The sequence below is a fragment of the Phanerochaete carnosa genome (assembly GCF_000300595.1).
Source record: "Phanerochaete carnosa HHB-10118-sp unplaced genomic scaffold PHACAscaffold_1, whole genome shotgun sequence".
Taxonomy (NCBI): Eukaryota; Fungi; Basidiomycota; class Agaricomycetes; order Polyporales; family Phanerochaetaceae; genus Phanerochaete; species Phanerochaete carnosa.
Window position 1 is genome coordinate 3,238,529 of NW_006767628.1, and position 16,858 is coordinate 3,255,386.

At 54.3% G+C, this 16,858-nt stretch overlaps 7 protein-coding genes across 7 annotated transcripts; 4 read left to right on the forward strand and 3 right to left on the reverse strand.

Moving 5' to 3' along the window:
• The first annotated feature begins 160 nt into the window (after positions 1-160).
• Positions 161-1,673, forward strand: PHACADRAFT_247464 (uncharacterized protein). Its single transcript, XM_007390464.1, has 3 exons — positions 161-296; positions 350-538; positions 589-1,673. Exon 3 carries the CDS (start codon positions 839-841, stop codon positions 1,412-1,414), a length of 576 nt encoding a protein of 191 aa, XP_007390526.1. The 5' UTR covers positions 161-296; positions 350-538; positions 589-838; the 3' UTR covers positions 1,415-1,673.
• A 422-nt stretch (positions 1,674-2,095) lies between these two features.
• On the forward strand, positions 2,096-3,207 carry PHACADRAFT_134267 (uncharacterized protein; the record flags this gene model as incomplete). The annotated part of the gene is made up of 3 exons (XM_007390465.1): positions 2,096-2,571; positions 2,628-2,753; positions 2,803-3,207. The coding sequence occupies exons 1-3, from the start codon at positions 2,149-2,151 to the stop codon at positions 3,205-3,207; spliced, it is 954 nt and encodes a 317-aa protein (XP_007390527.1). The 5' UTR covers positions 2,096-2,148.
• A 134-nt stretch (positions 3,208-3,341) lies between these two features.
• PHACADRAFT_82265 (uncharacterized protein) lies at positions 3,342-4,812 on the reverse strand (the record flags this gene model as incomplete). The annotated part of the gene is made up of 6 exons (XM_007390466.1): positions 3,342-3,547; positions 3,603-3,939; positions 3,997-4,063; positions 4,120-4,333; positions 4,390-4,405; positions 4,456-4,812. 6 exons carry the CDS (start codon positions 4,810-4,812, stop codon positions 3,342-3,344), a joined length of 1,197 nt encoding a protein of 398 aa, XP_007390528.1.
• A 1,099-nt stretch (positions 4,813-5,911) lies between these two features.
• PHACADRAFT_247470 (uncharacterized protein) lies at positions 5,912-6,884 on the forward strand. The gene is made up of 2 exons (XM_007390467.1): positions 5,912-6,586; positions 6,648-6,884. The coding sequence occupies exon 1, from the start codon at positions 5,943-5,945 to the stop codon at positions 6,567-6,569; it is 627 nt and encodes a 208-aa protein (XP_007390529.1). The 5' UTR covers positions 5,912-5,942; the 3' UTR covers positions 6,570-6,586; positions 6,648-6,884.
• Positions 6,885-7,184: 300 nt separating this feature from the next.
• PHACADRAFT_84501 (uncharacterized protein) lies at positions 7,185-8,000 on the forward strand (the record flags this gene model as incomplete). Its single annotated transcript, XM_007390468.1, has 1 exon — positions 7,185-8,000. One exon carries the CDS (start codon positions 7,185-7,187, stop codon positions 7,998-8,000), a length of 816 nt encoding a protein of 271 aa, XP_007390530.1.
• A 41-nt stretch (positions 8,001-8,041) lies between these two features.
• PHACADRAFT_82700 (uncharacterized protein) lies at positions 8,042-12,126 on the reverse strand (the record flags this gene model as incomplete). Its single annotated transcript, XM_007390469.1, has 16 exons — positions 8,042-8,392; positions 8,446-8,688; positions 8,742-9,290; positions 9,346-9,513; positions 9,561-9,770; positions 9,824-10,025; positions 10,083-10,104; positions 10,154-10,177; positions 10,235-10,279; positions 10,332-10,363; positions 10,410-10,737; positions 10,791-10,970; positions 11,014-11,447; positions 11,501-11,549; positions 11,603-11,687; positions 11,743-12,126. The coding sequence occupies 16 exons, from the start codon at positions 12,124-12,126 to the stop codon at positions 8,042-8,044; spliced, it is 3,306 nt and encodes a 1,101-aa protein (XP_007390531.1).
• A 738-nt stretch (positions 12,127-12,864) lies between these two features.
• PHACADRAFT_247474 (uncharacterized protein) lies at positions 12,865-16,173 on the reverse strand. The gene is made up of 11 exons (XM_007390470.1): positions 16,067-16,173; positions 15,956-16,010; positions 15,866-15,903; positions 15,732-15,811; positions 15,606-15,663; positions 15,504-15,549; positions 15,064-15,453; positions 14,868-15,011; positions 14,717-14,808; positions 13,717-14,665; positions 12,865-13,663 (listed from the first exon to the last, which is right to left on the reverse strand). Exons 1-10 carry the CDS (start codon positions 16,165-16,167, stop codon positions 14,215-14,217), a joined length of 1,455 nt encoding a protein of 484 aa, XP_007390532.1. The 5' UTR covers positions 16,168-16,173; the 3' UTR covers positions 12,865-13,663; positions 13,717-14,214.
• Positions 16,174-16,858: the final 685 nt, after the last annotated feature.

Sequence of the window (16,858 nt, forward strand, 5' to 3'; positions counted from 1 at the left end):
ACATCTCCACCAACGTCTCCGCCAACTACCCCGCCAAGTTCTCCGCCAACCTCTTCTCAACCGACTACACAGCCAACACCTCCACCATCATCTGCATCTCCTACGCCGCCTAGCTCTCCTCCATCTGCACCTTCTTCACAGTCCTCTCAACCATCTTTAACTCCGGCTTCGCAACGGCAGCAACTGTCATCCACAACAAGTCAAGGTACGACGACAACAACAACAACAGCTTCCTCAGCCGGTGACACATCCAGAATTGTCAGTACCACGGCGAACCTCGCATTTTCATCTCCTCAGTGTGTATCATTTCTACGAACTATGCTACATTGAATACTAATCGCTAAAACAGGACGACTTTGTCATCCACAGTCGTAATCGTGACGACGAACAGCGCGGGCCAAACGACTACGAGCACCCCCTCTGTTGTCACTGAGCTCATAACAACAACAGGCAGTAATGGCGCCACCAGCGTCGTGACCATCTTGGCGAATAATCCAACGCCGATAAATAGCGATGCAAATCACACCGGTGCATCACAGTATGTTCCTGTTTTCATTACACGTGTGCGCGGGTCTAACGGTAGGACAGGTTTTTCACCAACAAAGGCGCTGTCGCCGGGGTTTTTCTTATCGTGGGCCTTGCCGCGGCGTCCATTGTCCTGTTCTTGTTCTTTTTCATTAGGAGGCGGAGACGCAATCGCCGCCTTGAGTACGACACAGCTGTTGCTTCGACGCTCGCTGCAGCGGGACTCAACCGTACAGCATTGGATGGCGATGATGACGATGACAGGCCCATGACCCAGAGGCATCGTTCCACACCCAGCGCAGCGACGCGCACCATGAGCTCCCTGCCATCACTTGGCGGCCAACAGCAGCCGTATAGGGACGACCCTGTTGGGCCTAGGCAAGACTTCGACCCATACGCGGCGTATGCCGCCGTGGCGCCACAGACACCGCCGCAGAGCGCGCGAAGAGACGGCTACTTCCCCGCGCGGACGAGCAGCCCGCCCCCTGGTGGCCATGTACACAGCCCTAGCGCGAGCTCGATGGGGCATGCGGTGGGACATACAGCGAGGGAAAGCGCTGGCAGCTTCGAGCCGCTGCTCGCTGCGGGTGGTAGCGGGTCTCAGCCATCGACCCCTGGAGCCATTGCACCGTCCAGCAGCATGGGCCCACCGCTGATCCCGCCTAGGAGTCCCAAGCGGAACGCTGGTCCTCCGACGGACGAAGGACACGTCGCCGGCGCCGGATTGCGAGACTCGGCCAGCTCGGTGTACTCGGACGTCGACGAGGGTGGTGACCAATTGGTAGACCTGACGCCACGACAGCCGCTCGAGGTGCGCAATCTACCAGACGGACAGCGGCCCGGCGCGGACATTTCACGAGAGCCGACAAGGCGTACGGTCGCCCGATGAGCGGCGCGCCGTATGATATTTGACACTCTTATGCTCCTTTTTCTCAGCGTAGGTACATCCATTGCAGACTCTGCTCGTTCTATGTATATATATATTCCCTCCCCTCTTGCTCTACTCTCACTCGTCCACATGCTTTAGATGTTACTCTGTTATCACCCAATTCCTCGGGCACATGCTTTCAATATCCTCGGCACTCATTCGCATTGACTTTGCATCGATGGCTTTGGACCCGGGATGGACTATTACCTCACATTTTCCCCTACACACGGACACTGTTCTGTAGCCTGTTTACGACTCTAGCTTGGACGCGTGGAGTAGATTGCGCGAGTGTTCTATGCTTGGAAGATGTTAAGTTGTTATCGCCGCGATTGCGTTTGGCGAGCATCGGCCGTGCGCTTTCAGTTTGGAATAAACTGAGCCTCGAGGCCAGTAATGTGACTGAATGTACCATAAGGCCAGCCAGGGCCAGATGCTTTACATCATCGTCCTCTGCGTGCACGGGGCTAGAACAAAGCATGAGGATTGGACGTTGGAGCTGCGAGGCTTTATCAAGCTCAGGCGTCCCAGATGAGAGGAAGAACTCACCGTAACTTCCCATGGTTTCACCAAAGACATATAGCACCCTAGGAGTGATTCCAATTACTGCCGTGGCGTGACTCTTGCACGTCTTCCTGTGCTGTAAGACCCGCCACGGTAGGCATCCACCGACCTCGACAGACTTACTTCCAAACGCTATGCCACCGTGGTACAACTACAACTGGCGCGATTGGCGGGTTCCGCCATGGGACGTCCCAGTCAAGACATCCTTCGTCAGCGCCGAGAAGGCGTACATCTGGCGCATGCACCTCAACACCCCGCGCATCCTGCGCAAAGAGCTCCACCAGCAGCTCGCGATCAAGTACAACTGCACAGTCAAGCTCGTCGCGGACTGCATCTTCGAGCGGGGGCACGGATGGAGTCCGTCGCCGCCCCCGCAGCCGGGCAGCCGCAGTTTCAACGGGAACGGGAACAGAAAAGCGAGGAAGCAAATCATGGCGCTGTCGTCCCCGGTTGGAGTTGATATGCAGAGCCGCGAGGTTGAAGTGGCCGTCGAGGCGGAGGCGGGCGGTCCTGAGGCAGGTCCGTCTAGGCCACGCTTGAAGCAGTGGCGCCCATCGGTAAGCTGCGCACGAACTCGGGCGTGAAACGTCTGATAGGTTGTGTTGTCGGATAGAGCGCGCAAATATACGTTGAGGTCAGTACGGTGGCAGAGATTCGTGCAAGATACAGAGCGTCGTCAGCCTCAAGATCCGCCGAGGAGGCTGTAACGTCGAGCAGCGGCAGCTTGGATCCAGGGCCCGTGCGTACGTTCGTCCGAGTTGACTACGCTTACCTGACCTACCCAACAGACGTTGAGGAGGTCGACAAGAAAACGCAAGCAGACTGAAAAGACGCGGGACAATACCCCCATGAAAAGGAGAATATACGAGAAGCAAGTGCCTGCTGCAGAGGCAACGAGCTCCGAGAACAATCCTACTTCCATTTATCCGGCGACAACGAGTTCTTCAGAGTCGAGCAGAGCGCAGACCTTGGCGTATCAAGGCGGTTTCCGCTCGTTCCTTCAAGAACTACAGCTAGACCGCATCGTGCCGATATTTGCCGAGTATGGTTTCATCACGGCAGAGGATGTAAAGGTGATCAAAAAGATGACGACGGACACGAGGAAGCAGTTGTTCGAATGGTTGATCGAGGACGGGAAGATCAATCTAAAAGAGCTGGCCATCCTCCACGAAAACCTCATCTCCAAAATGTGAAGCAGATTAGAGCTTACCGACGCCGCACAGCCAGGCAATGTATATCCCATGCCGCCTTATTCTGTCAAACCTACATAATAAGTAGCATATCACGAATGTATGATTAGAACTACTCCCACACTTGACTACGGAAGCTATGAGAACTTTTGCCGCTTATTCGGTCGCACATCGGTCGAGGGCCTTGAAGGACGCTTTTCTCCAGGTGCGTATGGTCTGCGTTTCTTCTCCTTTTGACTAGTCTTTTTCTGTTTTTTCTCGATAGCTTTACGCACAGCTCCCCGACCTCCTTGTTCCGCAAGGACTTCGAATTTTGCGCGAGTCAGCAGCTCTTTTTTGTCGACTGTGCACGTACACTCAGCGTCACGGAGAACATAGAACAAACGTAGTGTACGTACCGTTCTTCATGAACCACGCCTTCTTTCCTTGTTTCTGTTTTTCCTTCTCCTCTTTCCGCGCCTTAGCAAGGACCGATGCCTCAACCTGCTCGCGCTTGCCCCTGTTGACCAGACTCTCCGCTCGCTTGACTGCACGCTCCAGCCGTTGAACTTCTGCTTCACGTTCGGCGCGCAAGGCCCTGGGAGACGATGCAAGCATCTTGCGTGCACGCTTGAGGTTTTCCTTCAATGTGTTCATCTCCTGCTCATGCATCTCGGACAGGAAGCCATATTGTGTGCGGAAACGGTCTTGGGAAAACTCCCCAGTAATAGGTAGGAAGCGAGGGTCACGAGGTACCTGGAGATAGAGGTTCGGGAAAGGTCATAGAATAGGCATGCGTGTCGCGATGCGTACGGGTTTGTTTACCGGGATGTCTAGCCTCTTTCGGGGTACAGGACGTTTGGAAGACATCTCCATAGGACTACAGAACGCGAGGTAAGCGGGAAAAATCTTTGGGCGCGGTTAATAGATATGCACGCATGTTTATTCTTCCTCTTTGGTACCTCTTTCTTCTCTTTCTCTTGGTCTTTGGCCTGGTGGGAGGTCTCTCCCTTGGGTTCGGAATTCGAGTATTCCCCTGACGGCAACCCTGGGCCCTCCCCGTCCTCATCATCTTCATCGTCGTACACCTTGGAGCGCAAGAGAGCCTGTTGTGCTTTCCTTAATGCGCCTAGAGGTAACGTAGAAAGGTCTGATATACAGCGCATGTATTAATGAAAAAAATCTTTCCGGTGTATACGAACGAACCGTTGCGAAGATTCTTCTAGCGTTTTTGTGTGAATTACGCCAGATAGCAAGCAAATTCTCACGTACGAGATTATCTGGCTCTTGTTCGGGCTCATCGTCTTCGGGCTCGCTCTCCTCGCCTACCTCCTCCAGGTCTTCCTCATCAACATACTGTGCGACTCGAGGGCCATCCACATCCACGTCTTCTTCTTCTTCTTCTCCTCCCTCGACAAATGATGACTCAGGATCTTCGTCCAGGTCTTCGTGTTCCCCTGCAGAGTCGCTTTCTGGCTCGTTTTCGCTCACAGAATCTACGGCGTGAATGCGTATTTCGTTGACATTCCCCGTAATTCCATGGGGTTTGGTTGCAGTTCTCGGCCCACGGCTCGCTCCGGCGAGATGAATGGGGGGTTTCCGGGTCGTTGGACGAGGTCGACGAGGCATACTAAGGTTAAGGGATGAGACACCACAAGCCGGTATTTTCTGAATCGGGATTGATCGCATCAAACTTGATTGAGCTTACGCTTGCTTACGCGTGAAGTAGTCTCCCTAGGCAGACCTTATCTAATCAGTCGATGATAGTCGATCGACTTTGATAATATAAGACGATAGATCTAGACACCCCCGGGCAAGTTTTCAGAACTCGGAGTTCGAAAACTCCGCAGGCGCAGGAAACGCGTCCGCTGCGTTTGGTAATTTCGCCGTGCCTTGACCCGCCCGACGCTCCTCCGCTTTGCCTTTCGCGATCATACGGTGGCACAACACCCACGACGACAGTCATATCGCGCCATCCCTGTTCGTTATCCTTCATTACACTCTCCGCGATGACTTGTAGAGGACAGGATCATATGGAACTTCTCATTTAGCTTACAAAGCACTGTAATACATCCTACCTCTCTCTTCAATATCTGCATGCGTGTCTGCGAAGAGATTCCACTCAGCCAATGAGTCTCGTGGTAATGTCGGGCGGGTCAAGGTATCTCAGGTGACGGCGGAATTACCAAATGCGGCGGACGCGTTTCCTTAGCTCGCCCTAGCGCCTGCGGAGTTTTCGAACTCCGAGTTCTGAAAATTTGCCCGGGGGTGTCTATCGTTCTTGGAACAGCTGAAAGGGAGATAAACGGTAGTCAATGTCGGCCGCCGTACTGCTGCGCTCACTGCGGCCGATGTACGTTGGGCACAGCGTCCAGTCTCGACGAGCACTATTATGCTTATGCTATCGGCGCGTCGGCGAAACGGCTCGACTGCGGACATCCAAATATGGTCGGGGCGGGGCTGATGGCATCAAAATTAAGGGGATTGTGGCATTACGGAGGGCGCGAAGACTCGGAACCGAGGTCTTCCAGGGGCTGACTTGCGCAAAGGGCTGATCGACCTGCTGTGCCGCAAGCGTCGCCTTCGTGACTCGACCATTCGCGGCGGGACGACCATCAAAGGTTTTGATCAATATTAATATGCTATTTGCTGGTTTGAACAGTTTCTACATCGCGAAGGTTGTATAAAAGGATCAAGCATTTCATTTGGATTCGCCAGCCTCTCACGACCTACATCCTCTTCACCAACTTGAAGTCGACATGTCCCAACCCATACGCCTCGCACTGCTCCTCGGTAGCTGCAGACGAAATGGCAACACCCCAGGTATCGCATCTTGGGTTCAGAAACTCGTCGATGCTCGCCTGAACCCTGCGGGTACACCGAAGGCTTTCGACATCATACCTGTCGATCCAACGAAAGCACCGCATCCCTACGGCCCCATCATTGATGGCAGCCGCCTTCCCGCGCAGATCAACGACGCCCAGGAGTACTCGACCGAAGCCATCCAGGAATGGAGTCAGTTCATCGCTTCGTGCGCCGGCTTCATCGTTGTCACCCCACAGTACAATGGTGGATACCCTGGTGAGCTCAAGAACGCCATTGACCATCTGTACCGCGAATGGCGGGGGAAGCCTATCATCACCATTGCTTTCGGCGGCCACGGCGGCGGGAAATGCGCTGTCCAGCTCCAGGGTGTGTACGCCCAGCTGAAGATGCGCATACCTGTCGAGCCTGTCTGCCTCACTCTGCCCCGTACGTACATCGAGGGTGAGGAGCGGGTGTCGACCGATGGCAAATATCCTGACTTCCTCGCTCAATACGTTGATGCGGTGGGCGAAGCCGCGGACGGACTCAAAGCGTCGCTCGTTTCCAACGAGTCGAATTAATACCGCCCTATACACATGTGAGTATTCCTTTGACAGATGGAGATATGAAACTGATCCCTAGTGTCAAAATTCTGCTAGGCAACATACGCGATTCGCCGTATATTTGACAGCTGAATGTCCTATTTTCCTGTATGGCAGTGACCAGATATTTTGATAGAGTCTCCTCCTATTGGTTGAACTTTCCCCTCTCGATACGTGACAACAAACGCAATAGTTGACTCTCATTCGGGGTAATATTGAGTCCTTGTAGATCGGTCTTTCGCTCCGGCAACGCTCAGTTGCGATAAATGTCCCCATCGCCGGCAATACTAGTACCAAGCTGAAACTACAAGTCGACTGTTTCTGGACTCTGGCAAATTTGCGTGTTTAGATGTAACCATAGCGGCTAGAGTTGACTAGGACTAGTTGACTCTCCGGTCATACGCGCGCATAGCACCATCAAGATACTGCAATTGGACTTGCATGGATTGGTAATCTCTTCTCCATCCTGCTAGTCTCGGGACAACAGACTGGATGCTTACATGGCAAGGATAAGCACGCTTACATCAACAAAGCTTACGCGACGGAGTCGTGCGCGTCGTATCTACAACTTCATCCTCTCCAGCACATTCAAGTATGCAAGTCGCAACACGCCTAGGTCTACTCATAGGGAGCTCACGCAACGGCGGCAACGGCCACGGACTCGCTGCCTGGCTCACTCAGATCCTCGATGACCGGTTGAATGCGCCCGGTTCCGCAAACGTCGTCGAGATCGTCGCCGTCGACCCGCGCGAGCCACCGCACCCGTTCGGCCCCGTCGTTGACGGCTCCAAGCTGCCCTCACAGGTCCCAGACCCGTTCGCGTACGCTTCGCCCGCGATTCGCGAATGGAGTAGGTTCGTCACGTCCTGTGCCGGTTTCGCGATCGTCACGCCCGAGTACAACGGCGGCTACCCTGGCGAGCTCAAGAACGCGCTCGACCACCTCTACAAGGAGTGGGCGGAAAAGCCTGTCGCGCTCGTCACCTACGGTGGCGGCGGCGGAGCCAGTTGCCAGACGCAGCTGCAGGTCGTGCTCAACGCGCTGAAGATGCGTGTCGTGCCCGACCCAGTGGGCATCCGGCTGCCTCGCGCGTACACCGGAGGTAGCGAACGTGTATCCTCCACAGGCAGCTTCCCAGACTTCTTGGACCCATATGTCGGTGCGGTGCAGGGCACGGCTGACAGACTGAGGGAAATGCTGTTTGAGAAGCCTGTCAATAACCAATGGTATGCCCCACCTCGCCTTATCGCTTGCCTCATTCTAACTGCGGATATGGCGTGCTCTCGCAGATCGGTTCGGACGCACACCGCGTCGCATCGCACAATGGCCACAGGTAACGAGGCTCTTACTGTCTGCTGCAACGAAGTTGCTAATTGGAATCCGTGTTTAACTCGAGGAAGCGGCACATAGACACAACTATGTCGTTAGTATATACATATAATGATACTCCATCACAGTTTCTTGATCTCTCCTTCGTTCTGGTCTTGCAGCAACACGTATTGTCCGTTATCGAGTCTCACATCAAGTGCCAGGCCCACCGACGGGATGCCCGCCCGCCAGAGCGGCGTGATCCCAAACCATACACCAAACTTTGTAAATAGGTTCGGGTAGCGTTGCTTATGTTTGCGCAAAGGGTCATCCAAGATGCCTTCCCAGCGGTACACGGGCCGCGCTCGGATCGACTCGTCGTCGTGGTCGGTGCCACCCCCCGTGCCGAGACTCGAAGTCCGCGCCTGTGCCTTGGCGTCCACCTCTTCCATGTCGAGCTCGGCGGGTGTGGGGCCAAGGTGGATGATGTCTGCCTGAGGAACAATGTCAGTGCAAAATATCGCGATAAAAAGCGCAGGACACATACCTGCCTGCGTCCGTGGAACAGTATGTCGTTCATTCGCATGTAGATCTTGTTCAACAACCCAGAGTTGAAAGAGTTGAAAAAAGCTGCTTTCTGCCGCAGCAACCCGCGCTGGGTAAGAAACGACTCCAGTGCTGCTCTTGGCAACGGGGTGTATGCGATAGACGTGGGGTAACGGGGATCAAAGTCTGTTGCGTGTGTCTGTAGACCCTTGATCGTGTCGTGATTCCGCCTCCACAGGTCGTCCTGAACAACGCTTGGCCAAGCTGAACGATGCAGGCTCCAAAGAGACAACTCACCCAGAATAAGTACCACCATACCGTCAGCTCAGATCTCGACACTGCCTGCAGCCTCTCGTACGACACCTTGAATACGTCCTCACCGCCCAGCATGAGCCGCCTGACCCTCAGATCGTGCTCAATCTCAATCGAGCTTTCTGTCAATTCCACCCATCCCTGCGGCTTATCGTATACCGCTGTCAAGAACCTATAACTGAGCGCATCCGCCTTGGCCTTGGCCTCCTTGCGCATGTGGTGCCTGTACCTGCCTAGTACGATCTCGACCCGCGTGAGGAACTCGGTGGTGAGTTCCTCGTTGAGAGCAAGAAAGCGCGCCAGCGGCGCGGTGAGGTCGTAGTCGTCAGTAAGGCCGATGACAGACCCGTCGACAGTGACACCCTTCGCGTATTGCATCTCGACGCTGAAGCCGCTGCCGAGATTCAAGCCGTCGAAGATAAGCGAGCCTTGCCGCTTGATGCGGAAGACAGCGGCACGATAGTGAATAGACACCCGTGCACTGTAACGCCGTCCTGAACAGCAGCAGCAAAGCGGCCTGCGGGAGCCTACGGGCTATGTGTGCCCTCGGTTAGCAGAGACTTGGTGTACGAGTCTGAGCGAGATATACCTGGTTGTACACATACGGCCAAGCGACGACCAGCCCATCCAAGGCCCTCAAAGCCATACGCACTTCGCGCCGACGCCGGATGTCATGGCTTGAGTTCTGCTTAACGTACAGCTCTAGCTCTGCAGCCTCGCGCAGTGCGATTAGAGGACCATCATCGTATCGAAGGACCTGCTTCTCATTAATTCGGCTAACTACGCTGAGAGATCTTCACATACCACTGTAGGAGGGAACGGGATATACCATGCATTTCCGAAGCGCCCCCTGCAGCGGATGGTGGAATGCTCCGTCGGGTCCTTCCAGTAACAATCGGGTCCGACGAATTGCTGCTGAATTGTCTCAAGCAGCTCGCGGAACTCCGCTGAGCGTGTACCTGCAAGCATGACAACGCCTTGCGTGTACGACGACATGCCGACCTCCCTTAAGATCTATTTTCGAGTCAGTAAGGTTGCATGGCTAATATGGGGCTTTCGAAGAATACTTTCAGGTTTTCGGCATGCCGTTCCCCAGGCGTGCCTGCAAAATGCAGCAGGTACGGCGGATATTCCGAGTCGCGCGCTTGCATGAAATCCATCGGCTGCGTCTTCGGTATGCCACACTCTGGATTCGTGAGGAAGAGCACAGAAATTGCTTCTTGCCAGATGCGGCGCTTAGTATGCAGAGAGGATGGGCTCAGGTCTATCCTGCAGCCGTATCAGGAAATGAGGGTAGGAGAGGGGGTGCGCCGAGGTTCAACGCACCGAGGAGAGAAGATGTCGATGCCTGTCGTGATGGTCAAATGAAGTAGTAACTCAAAGGAAGATGAACATACTGAAGTCGATGCGCCCCGAAATACCTGAAGAGAAGTTAGCATATCTGTTCTGCCATTACCATGAATGACTAGAAGACGTACGCTTTACCAAATGCTGCATGAAGCTCGTATCAATGACGGTGAAATCTAGAAAGCTCTTGTCAGTGACTGCTCATCGACTAGGGGAACAGCGACCCACAAAAAGCCATGCCATATGTAATGCCGTATACACTACACATCATCAGCTCGCGGCCAGAAGTCCACCTAAATCACTTACATGTACAAAATCGGGCCATCCAATACACTCGCCCCAGACACGTTCAGCGCGACACACAGCGCGATGACCGCTGTCAACACATAATTCAAGCAGGAAATCCACTCGCCTGCGTTGCTGACAGGATCCAAGAAAGGGGCAAGCACACACTGACGCACAAAGAAAGACGTCATGGCCGCGAGGAGAATGCTCTGGCGTGCGACTATAACGTGCGTGCGGTTCAAGCTGCGGAACAGGCAGTTATCCGGGTCGACGAAGGCGACAATGAGCAGCGCTGTGAGTTTGGCAAAAATGTACGAAGCTTCGTAGGTCGCCCATCCGCGGCGGTAGTCTGACCAAGTCGTCAGACACGGGAGACGGGAGGAAGGGATAAGATTGACATACTATGGTAGAGAAATTGGAGCGGGTTCTTGTCACGGTGGAGCAGCCGCTGGTACTCGCGATTCATATCGCTGTTGCTCCGTTTAGTGCCCAGTTCCGTGTATCGGTCGACCCGGGGGCATACGAGGACGATGACACGATAGAGGTGGATGGGGAACCAGACTGTGAACTGCGGATAGTCAGCTCCGGCGGAGACAGTGGTTCAACCTACTTACACCGCCTAAACAAATGAGCGCGAGGATCACAAGCACTGGAGCATAATTTAGCTCATTCTTGTTCATAGTCGTTGTCCAACAGAAATCAAGCGGGTCGCGAAACTCCGCAGGCGGACCAAGGGGAGGAAGCACCGGCGGGAAGGTCGTCGCGTTCGTATACGGGTTTGGCACGACCCAGAGGTCATCAGACCACACAACGACATGCATCGCCATCGTGCTAAGTGGTAGGTAGATGACCGTAAGTATGAAGCTCATGAAGACGAGCCACCACTTGTGCGGAAAGAAGTTGGGCGACTGTAAGCCCTCAACGATGCCCAACTGGCAGCAGAGCGACGTTGCTCTGTAGAAGGAATAGAGCAGAACGCAGGTGATGACCATGAAAACCACAAGAGCGACCAAAGCCAATTTAATGCTGGTCGCAAAGTTGAGAGCCAGGACGTTGGGTCTGAGTACAGCTATTAGTACGAAGCGTTGCGACGCCAGAAGCTAGATCCTGACATTGTACCAAGGAAAACCTCCCGCCAGGTACCAGTCTGATTCCCGTGGTCTGAACAGCGTTAAGATGTCAGAGCATCCTCATACGCTACCTACAGAACATACCGATAGTATTCACGATGAGCGCAAATATTTGAAGGATGTCAATGAGACCGTGTAGACTGTAGAATGTGACCAAGGCACTAGCACCCTGGATGTCTATGTTCAAACCAAGGGCAGGTGCAGATAAATGGGAAGAGCCCCACCGTTATGGATAGGGTGAGAGATGTGAGCGCGCCGAAGATCTTATTCCGATTCCCGTACCAGGGAAGTATTTGAGAATTCGTCTCCAGGTCTTCAAGGGTCTTCTTGGTGGCCGCAAGGAGCTGTAGAGGAGGAAACATACTTGCCTTGCCGTCCTTACTAGCCTGGGAATGGAATGAGGATGGAGGTATTGCAGCTAGATGAGCGTCAAGCTGAGGGAAGGAGAGAGGAGCCGCATTTCGAGCAAAAACTGTGGTAGCGGGAATGGGATTATGAGAGGGAAGACTTGGTTCAGAGTCTAGTTTGAAGGCAGCCTCGCTTTCCGGTACGTGTTCCCGAGTACTCTCCCCTAGCGTCCCTTGGGTGTCCGTGCGAGATAACAGCATCTTCATCTCGAGACCATCCTCCTCGAAAGCCTGCCCATGTGTCTTAGACAATGAACCGAATTTGCGAGGTCGGCGCTTCGGTGGTTCGTCGGATTCGTCAGTAATATCTTTGGTGAAGTCGTGATGGGTATCGTGGGTATCGATCGTGGCATCATAAAGGGTGTCAGAAGCAGTGAAGTCAGACTGGTGCTGTGAAGAAGGGGGAGAAGGAGCGTAGCCGAGGGATGTATAGTGTGCACTGGATGTGCTTGGGGGAGGTAAGCCGTCTACAAGGCGGGTATCACTGCGTTGGGGCTGTTTGCCGGCGCGCTTTGCGGACGTTGACGAGCCTGGCCGGGACTCGTAGAAGCCGACCAGGTCCTTGACGGGCATGAGGAGAGAGCGCAGGAGGGCTGAAGAAGTGCTATGACCGGCGCATGCTCACGCTGGTCGTCGTTCGGGAGAAGGCGTCACGGATCCAACAAGTCACGCTCAACACGCCCAGTCACAGCAATCGGATCGTGACCGGTGGTGATTGTGTCGGTCACACCTGACATGTGTGGGATCTCCGGTCACCTAGTGACCACCTTCCTTGACATTCCAGTTGGCCGCCCGTGCACGGTATAAATGCTGCCATGCTCGATATGCACCCTCAGTCTTCCCTGTTGTTCTCTCCCATCCGCATCCACGCAGGTCGCACCAAATCTTCAGTGAGTCACGGCCTTAGCCTCCCTTTCCTTCTGCTCACCGGAACCCTAGCAATAATGTCTTCCGAGACAACCATCATGTCTCATGGCCAATGTCTTGCACAGGAGCTCACGGACATGATCATCGATTTCCTCCACGACGATAAGCAGTCCCTCAAAGCCTGCTCCCTCGTGTGCACTGCCTGGACGCGCGAGGCGAGCTACCACCTCTTCTACAGTCACCGCGTCGAAGCACGTAACGAGCAGGGTGGCTACGCTGAGCAGCTCAAGAAGCATCTCCAAGAGCCCATGCGCTCCCGTCCTCGGGAGCTCTCGCTCTCTGCTGGTCCTATCCACGCCCTCTCCCCAGAGCTTACCGAGGACACCGTCGTCACCGTGCTGACCAATCTCCCTCGGTTACGCTTCCTCAAGCTCAGGCAGACGGGCTATGTTGGCTGTATTTCGCAGCAGAACCCCTTCCGGCTCTGCTCCCTTTTCATCTCGTGGATGTATCCGTCCATCCCAGGCACCTCCACCTCCTTGATATCGCTTCTCTCTCTCTTCCACATGATCCGCGTCCTGGATTTGGAAGTGATCCATCGCAAGCATCTTTTAGACGAAGAGATGCTAGGCACGGAGGAAGCACGCTTACCTAAGCCTGTGCGCGTGCACACCCTGCAGCTTCACGACGTCTCTGCACCGCTTCTCGGAACTCTCCAGAGCAGCGTTTGTCCAGAGTATCTGCAGGCTGTTCGTGCCTCCATTACTGCAACTGAAGATATCGCGCATCTCGGCTCGTTTCTCCGTGCCATGGGAGCAAACTTGAGGCACTTCCAGATCTCTATCTGGAACTTTTGGGGCAACGATCGCGCAGGTATATCTCTGCTACAGCTCGAATAGCACATTACTAATGAAACGTACCTGCAGATTGGACCGCACTTGAACTTAACAAGTGTCCAGGTCTACGCTCTGTGGTCATCTTGTACGCCAACTCTGGGGCATTTCACTCTTGGGAGACTGTCTTCAATATTCTGCGCGTAGTGCCGGCCTCTGTGACAGATATTACTCTCATCGTCCGAGAGACTGGTCGTCTCAAAGCCGCCGACTGGTCCCAGATGCGCAGGGAGCTCGATCGCTTTGGGTCGCTGGATAAACTTAGGTTCGAAATCTGCACTGGAGACACGTTCCGTTCGCGCGCCCTGAAGCCCGATGTCAAGAAGCGGGTTTGGGACGGTTTGCCGGAGCTGAAGGCGAGAGGCATCCTGTGGTGATCTTTTGCTCTTTTGCTTTGAGCCCGTGGCTTGTGTCTTCGGGGATCGATAGGTTGATAGGGTCTCTCCATGCTGTAGCTCGCATGGGTACGACACTCGATGGTTTGTCATAGCACTAGGGTATATCTCATCGAATCAAATATCAGTTCCGTTCATGAACTCTTTTCCGCCAGCAGCTCCTTAACAACCTTGCCCATGCTGTGTTCCTCTGCAAACTTCGCCAGCGGATGCGTTCTCGCTCCGGCGTCATCTTTATGCTTAATGGCGTCCACAACCGCCTTCCCAACGCTGTGTCCGTCCTTGGCCGCGGCCTTTGCCGCATGTAGGATGTGGCCAATGTCCTTCAGTGCACTACTGTCGTCTTTCTCCGTCTTCGCGTCCGTCTGCGCCCGCATCACGTGCCAGTGCGCACGCACGGCCTCCTCGTACGGGAGCAGCCGCCAGAGCAGCGCGGGCACGTTCTGCACGGCTTGCAGGACGTCGGGGCGCGGAATCTTCTGGCAGAGGACTGAGGGGTGGATCGTCTCATGCGTGACGTCGTTGATGCCTGTCGGGATCGTGCGCTGGATGCGATCGGCAACGGAGTAGATACCTGTCAAAGAGCTGGTGAAGGTTGGTCAAATGCGCGTGAGTTGGGGTGGATAAAACACTGACTTGTGCGGCTGGAGCTCGCCCCAAGGCGCGGCGGGGTTCGGCAAGGACTTAAGGTATTCCTGATCCAGTGCAAGCATGTCCGACGTGTTGGCCTAAATTTCAAAGTATTGGCGGTCAGAGCTGTCTTTCACCTTGAAGCAGGAGTACATACCGCCATCCAGGTCAAAGTGAGATCAGACAGGTCGTGGTCCTCGAACCCACCTCCAATATCCGTGTGTGATCCCGAGAACCAACACTGCTTCAAAATCTGTCCTTTGCGTTTTCCTCCTTCCGTCTGCTCAAACTTCGTGCAGTTCTGTCTTATTGTCAGCTCGTGCAACTCACCCCCACAATGGCCGGTCACGCACGAAATCCTTGCGATGCTCGTCTAACGCAAGCGCTTGGTAGGCTCTCTCGATGTGCTCTCCGAGATAGCGATCGGGAAAGCCGAACAACGTCTTCATCTTCTCCGAGTGTGTGAGCTCCTCGGGGAGCCCGAGCGCACCTACGGTGTCGAACACGCCCACACACTTGATCGAGAAGCTGCTTGGTCCGGAGTCCGCCCGCTGCTTGCCGGGCGAGTTGTGCGACGTCCACAGCGAGAGCTGGGCGTCGAGCACGGCAATCTCCTGCTGGTCCTGCGCCTTGCCACGCTCTTGGTAGAGTAGGAAGATGTCCGCGAAGTTGTCCATCTCGGTGCGGTCCAGCACGCCAATGGCACCTATGAGAAGCGCGACCATGCGCGCCGTGTAGGCTCCCTACGGACTGATGATCAGTGCCTGAAGAGCCGGGAAAGATGTCATTGTACCCTAGAAAATCCGAAGAGGAAGATTTCGTCTCCCGGGCGATAGTTGCTGGAGGCGAAGTATAGGGATAAGAAGTTACACTTTCCTCCGGCAACGATACTCACTGAGCAATAAACGCATAGGCTTCCTGTACCTTCTCAGCCAATGATGCTCCGACGTAACCTGTAGATGATGCACATTCATGATGCATGTTCAGAATTGCTCGTTGTTATAGCGATCTGGTGGCCTACCATCCAGCTTTTCGATGATCTTGTCACCAAACGTACCAACTCCCGCTTGGTAAAACACAACTTGGGGAACATGTGGCACACTTTATGGAGAGACATCAACCAACCGATTGATTGCAAGCAGATACCAGACGCACTAGCGATCGTCTGTGTGGGCCATGATCCTTGCAAGACGCTGAGATCTCCGCGTGAGTCTTTCTCTGAGAAAGATGCAGGGAAATACACACAAGAACGTTTGTGTACTTCCATCGCTCTTGACAAATGAGACCGTCGTCCCACGTCCTGCGTGCCATCCTCAATAACTCGCACAAATAAATGTCGCCGCTCATGGAACTTACCCGTCGCAGCAGACGATGATACGTTTTGTTACATTGGGGCCCTTCAAGGACGATGGCTGCACTGTCTGCTCGCTCTGGTACTGTGTGTTGAGATGTGACATCAGCGTGCTTGCGTAAAAGGTTGCTGCGTTAGCAAGTCTTGTTTTGGGTGCGCAGATTCAACGCTTGGGCTCTTGCTAGGAACTGTCTAGACTGTCTGCTGTGGAAGGCTTGCACGTATTGAATGCGGGTGCCGAGCAAAGAGAGAACGGTATATATAGGCTGGCGTTTCCTGTGAGATCCATGGGAACGTGCAAGGCGGTGACCGATGCGAAATTGTTCGGAACGACCGTGCGCTGATGCCTTCTTTGCCATGCCTATCCCAAAGCTATCGAATATGGACAGTAAACACGTAACGCGCGGAGAAGCTGATACAGAGCTTTAAGCCTTCATCGCGCATTCCGTACATGTTGCGCCACTATCAGACGGCACGGCAACGTGGAGAATGCACTCTGTCAGGAGGAGCGTTGATGACCTGGGCAAGGAGCTAATATCTGCTGATGACTGAACGCCGCCGTTTCAGGACCTCTAGATCTGGGTGAAGGAGAAATACAGTACGCAAGGGTCTGGAGAGTTACCGGCAGGTCGAGTGGTTCATGTGATACAAGATTCATGGAAGTATCAGAGCAGCCGGCATGTAAATGAAAGAAGTCTATCCAGATTATTCACGCACCTTCACAGCATGTTGCCAGCAGGGCCCAGGCTACGCCCCGCCGCTTGATATTTAGACTATGAGCCTGCATATTGCTTCCA